Raw genomic sequence first — 5,284 nt, 5'->3', positions numbered from 1 at the left:
ACCGGACGCGGGGCGCGGAGCCGGCGGGCGCGGCCTCGGCATGGACGTGACGGTCTCGGAGCTCATGGAGCTCTTTCTGCAGAGCCCGCTGGTGACCTGGGTGAGTGCGCCCCGCTCCCCGCCCCTTTGTTGGTGCACCGGCGGGGGGCCGCAGCGGAGGCAGCAAGTGGCTGGCGGCACGAGTCGGGGTCCGGGTCCTGCGGCCCCAGGCTTCCCGACCCCAGAGCCCGCGCCTCTGCGGTGCCGAGCCCGGTGCCGAGCCCGGAGGGGAGCGGGGACACCTGCTCCCGCCTGCCGCTGGGTTGGCGGCCCGGCCGCAGGGTCCGAGCGTTCACCGCGGTCCTCAGGGCTGGAACCACTTCCCAGAGGGACTGCTCTCCCCCGGTTACCCCCGTGCAGTTGCTGAACCCCAAAGACTAACCGGTGGGTGGCGGTGACGGGCGGGGAAAGAGGGGCCGAGCGGGAACATGAACAGGCTGGGTCGGCGCCCTGCTTTCCGGTGGATCTAGACGTGAGAAATTTATTGAAAAGTCTGTTTTATTTATTTATTTTTTGCACTGGAACGCTGGCGAAAAGCGGCCAGGAAGTTTTCCTCCTCCTCCTTGGTGTCGGTTGCCTGGCACGGGGAGAGGACAGAGGCCCAGGGAGGAGGGTGAGCTTAGTGCCCGCTGAAGGGTGCAGCGGGCGCGGTGGCCCCTTTTCTGCCACTCGCGGCCCCAGCCCGCTTTGCCTGGGCGGCTCGAGACCCTTCGTGCCCGTGGGTGACTGCCTGGGTGACTGCCGGTCTCTCAGCTCTTCCATCTCCCTGCAGGTGAAAACTTTCGGCTCCTTCGGAAGCGGCCACCAGGACAACTTGACTATGTACATGGACTTAGTGGACGGCATCTTTCTGAACCAAATTATGCTGCAAATGTAAGTTGCCTGCTTCAGAGTCCAGGGGAACAATGGTGCTTTGGAGATTAAAAGTGGAAATGTAAGGGGGTCAGGGCAGAGGGAGTCGTGCAGGTTAGAACAGCGGTGCTTTTGCGACTCTTGGGTGTGTGAAGATCTTCAGGAACTTGTTCGATGCAGGAAGTTTGGAATCGACTGTCATCCACGTGCGGTAGACTGTGCCCTCGACTTCAAACTCAAGAATGTAATTGTGGCCTAAGAATGGAGTGAAAAAGCCCCTTTTCTTTTTTGGGGTCACAGAAGTGTGACAGAGCGTCTGGCTACAGGAAGTGTCGGGGCTGGGCTGAGAGCATCCGAGGGTGACTAAAGTTTCGCCCTGGGTTAGGTGCTGGTGCTTCTGAGCCGCTTTACGTTTTCTTCTCCAGTTGCTTCAGAGCCAGTGCGATTGGTTAAGTGTCCTCTGAGGAACTGAGTTTAAAGTCGCTGTTAAATTAGGAGGGGGCGCAGGGAAGCCGAGGCTGGGTGCTGTTTGGAAGTGGGTGCTTAAGCAGGGTGCTGGAAGTTGCGCTTGCTGGCTCGCGTGTACCTACAGCGCGCCACATCCTTTCCGGTTGCCGCTCCGCCGAGCCGTCCTTCTGTCTGATTGACAGCCCGCCCCCATGGAGGTGTTGGCTTCCACCGCTACCGCTGCATTCTGTTTTTAACTCGGAAACTGCGAGGACCATATTGCAGCTGAGAGTCAGTATGATTCACAGGAGGCGCTTGAAGCAAAATAAAACATCCTAATGTTCTCTGTGGATCAGCCCCCGCCTTCACCTGCTTGCCTACGATGGGTACATTGTCCTGCTTGCGCGTGAATCCATTAGCTAATGAGAATCGGCTTCGTTTGTGGCCAGCCAAGGAGAGGCAGCCGTTTGCTTTGGCTTGTCCAGAAATGATTTAGATAGAGTCTACTCTAAAAGGTCTGTTTTAAGAAATTTTCTCCTTTTGTTTTTGTGAGTCATTTGATGCCGCGCTGTGGGAGAGACTCTGCTATTTAAAAAACAGTTTGTTTAAGGCATTACTGATCTTACCAACCTTTAGTGTTGGACTAGATTCTAACGCGAAAAATCTGCTGTCAGCACTGGCAGAGCTTCTCATAACGCTGGTGAAAAGGAGTGTTTTGGAGGCTGGTTTGAGCTCTGGCAGCCCCCGTCCCTGACTCCTGGACGACCCCCCAGCACTGCTAGACCCTAGTATTACTGGGTTCCGTGGGTACAGCTGCCAGGGAAACTTCAACCTGTCCTTCCCCGAGCCCGAGACTGTTTAATTAATAAACCCAGCAGTTCCCCCAGCCTTTGCATTCAGCTTGTACGCACCCGGGATCAGGGGACAACAAGAGCCCCCCCGGACTGTTTCTCTTTCTTTCCTGACCTTTGGAATTCCGGAGCGGTTACCACTTGCTTGTAAATCAGGAAAGCCGGTTGGACCTTTCCTTTGAGAAATGCCAGCTCATCATTTGTTTGCGTTTGGCCCGTGGCTAAATGCGGTTGAAGGGCCTCCCTGCACCCCTGGTTATCTGAAACTCGATTTTATCTCTGGGATAAGCCAAAGTGATCATTCTGGAACTGCGAAGTGTGTGGCTCGCCTAAGCCTGACTGTCAGGGTCAAGTATAAAAGAAGGGACCTGGAGGAGAGGAGGAGGGGAGAGTGGGTGGGCACAGCGCTCCCTGGGGCCCGTGGTTTCCGTGGGGTTAGAATAACCCAGCTCCAGGTAGCAGGTGTCAGAACATTGCCTCTGGAAGGGGGCGGAGATTGAAGCAAAGCAGGCAGGGGGAGCTTTTGGGGGTGGTGGAGACAGTCTGTGGAGTATGATTCACATCCTAAGCTCTTTGAGCTGTAACTTACATTAAGATATCCCACTTTGTGTTTGTAAATTGAGTTATGTCAAGTAGAAAACAAACGGGGAGCCTAGCATGGTGGTGTCTGCACACCCATAATCCCAGTACTCTGGGAGGCTGAAGCAGGAGGATCCCAGCCAGGGTAATTTAGTAATTTAGTAAGACCTTGTCTCAAAATAAAAGGAATATGGGCTGGATATGTGGCTCAGTATGAAGGCCCTGGGTTCAATCTCCACTACAGCAAAAAAGAAATGAAAATGAATAGGGGCAAGAGGGAGGCTCAGTAGTGGAATGCTCACTTTGTGTGTGCAAAGTCCTGGGTGTGAAAACCAGCAGCACAAAAATAGTCAATAAAGAAAAGAACCCTGACCCTAGCATTGCACAGCCCAGGTCACCAGCCTGGGCTTGAACCCCAGGTATCCCCGCAGTGGCACTGGGCCTGTTGCTCAGTGCCTCAGTTTGCTCATCTGTAATATGGGAAGTGAAGTTCTTCCTTGAAAGACATGTGGGCTGGTGTGGTGTGCATACTCGTGATCCCAGCTGAGGCGGGAGGATTGCAAGTTCAAGGCCAGCCCAGAAAGCTTAGTGAGAACTTGTCTCAAAAAGAAAAGCAATCAGAAAAGTGAAAGGGCTGGTGGTACAGTTCGGGGTGGAGCGCTTGCCTAGCGTGTGCAAGGCACAGGGTTTGCACTGAAAAAAGTTGTACAGATGAAATGAGGTGATGTGCTGGCTTTTAGCTCAGAGCTTGGTGCTTAACAGACCTTGGGATCAGTGACTTAGTAGGTGCCGTTGGACTCCAGAAGAGATGTGAAGCTTACTGTAAGAGTCCCCTCCCCCTCCAAGTTTACCTTTCCCTCATATTCTGAATCCCCTCAATTATTGCATAATTCTCAGCAGCAGCTCTCACCGGGTGGGGTCCAGGCGCCCGAGTCCTGCCCCACGTCTGTCCTCTAGCTGGACCGCAGGTTCCCCTTCTAAGGAGCAAGTGGACCATCAGGCTGTTGCACCGGGCCAGGTCCTGTTCTGATCAGTTCCTCAGGTTGGAAGGCATGGAAGCAGCCGGGCAGTGTCATTGCCGGCTGCCGACTAGGTGCTGGGTGGCTGGGTGCTGCGTGGTGGGGCTCAGATAAGAGGCTGTTACCTAACACTCGGGAGCCATCTGGAGGCTGCCTGGGTCATGTGACTGTACCTGGCCATTGTCTCTGGCAACCCTAGAAGGCTGTGGTAGTCGTCCCCTGTCCCTGGCCCCGAGGTGACATCAGCGCTACCTGGGAGCAGGAAAGCCCTGTGGGCTCAGCTTTCAAGGGAAGCTCTGGTCTAGAATTCCTGAATGAGCTTGTGGTGCTGAGGCCCTGGAAGGAGGGGCTGGGAGCCTGCTGAATGGGGCCTGCATGAGCGCAGGCTCTGGGTACCAAGCACTCCTGAGCTTTGGACAAGGTTTCTGGTCTTCAGGGAATTATTTAAGGGCCTTGACCCTAGTGCCAGGCTGACAAATTCACCTCCTTACCCCACCACGTACTAACCCTCCCTCTGGGCCTCAATTTCCAGATCTGCAGTAAGGGGATGGAACGTTATGGCTTTGAGGAAGCCTATGTAAGATGATGCGGGTAGAAAACGTCCAACATGTGTCAGTGCTATCATGGTCTGCCAAGGGAGGCCCAGGCCTGGGCGTGTGTGCGCTGCGTAGTGTGTGTCAGGACTTGTGAGAGGGCCTGAGTTGGGGGCTGCTGTGATTGCTGAGTGCCCTCGTGGAGTTGGTGGTGAGGCCAGCTCGGTTCTGTCCAGGCTTCTTCCTGACCCCTGGTACTAGCTGCAGAATTCAGGGTAACGTATTAATCACTCAGGTTGGAAGCATCCTCAGGCCAGTGGGAGAGTGTTTTCAGTTTCTAAAACACAGTTGAAGGATAATTTCCCCCAAAGGTCCTCCAGGAGGAGTTTACGTTCCCACTTTCCACATACAGAAACTGCAGATAAGAAGGTAAATACCTAAAAGCTGAGCGTTACCAGTAATCCTAGCACTCTGGGTGGCTGAGGCAGGAGGATCATAAGTTAGAGACTGGCCTGGGTTTAGCAGTTTAATAAGATCTCATCTCCAAAAAAAAAAAAGAAGTGGGGGGACAAAGACCTTGGGTTCAACCTCTAGTACCAAAAAAACAAAAATGAAAAATTAAAGGGCACATAACTGCTGGTCGAATGAGTTTGTGCTTATGCAAAATCGAACAGAACTTTTTTTGTTTTGTTTTACAAATTTAAGTAATTTTCTTCTCTCTGTCTCTCCCCATTTCCTCACATGCTGGGGATTGAACTCAGGACCTCGAGGGTACATGCTAGGCAAGAGCTATGCCACCAAACTACAGTCCTGGCCCAGTGATCTCCAGTTGTGGTTGCGGCAGATGATACACTACATAGGGGCTTTAAGTTTTAAAAGTTTCATGCTGAAGCCAGGTGTGGTGCTCCTCGCCTGTCTTCCCATCGGTTAGGAAAGCAGAAGTTGGAGGATTGCAAGCTCCAGC

At 53.5% G+C, this 5,284-nt stretch overlaps 1 protein-coding gene across 1 annotated transcript in view; it reads left to right on the top strand.

Moving 5' to 3' along the window:
- Window positions 1-5,284, top strand: part of Ccdc88c (coiled-coil domain containing 88C) — a gene marked incomplete at its 5' end in the record, with an annotated part of 122,702 nt that continues 117,418 nt past the window's right edge. Inside the window, 2 exon segments of the mRNA XM_005390438.2 lie at window positions 1-100; window positions 812-912. Coding sequence (XP_005390495.1) covers window positions 41-100; window positions 812-912 — 161 coding nt within the window.

The sequence above is a fragment of the Chinchilla lanigera genome, unplaced genomic scaffold, assembly GCF_000276665.1.
Source record: "Chinchilla lanigera isolate Chin_1 unplaced genomic scaffold, ChiLan1.0 scaffold00037, whole genome shotgun sequence".
NCBI classification, from domain to species: Eukaryota; Metazoa; Chordata; class Mammalia; order Rodentia; family Chinchillidae; genus Chinchilla; species Chinchilla lanigera.
The sequence above is the reverse complement of the archived record's forward strand: the minus strand, read 5'-3'. Positions and strand labels throughout refer to the sequence as shown.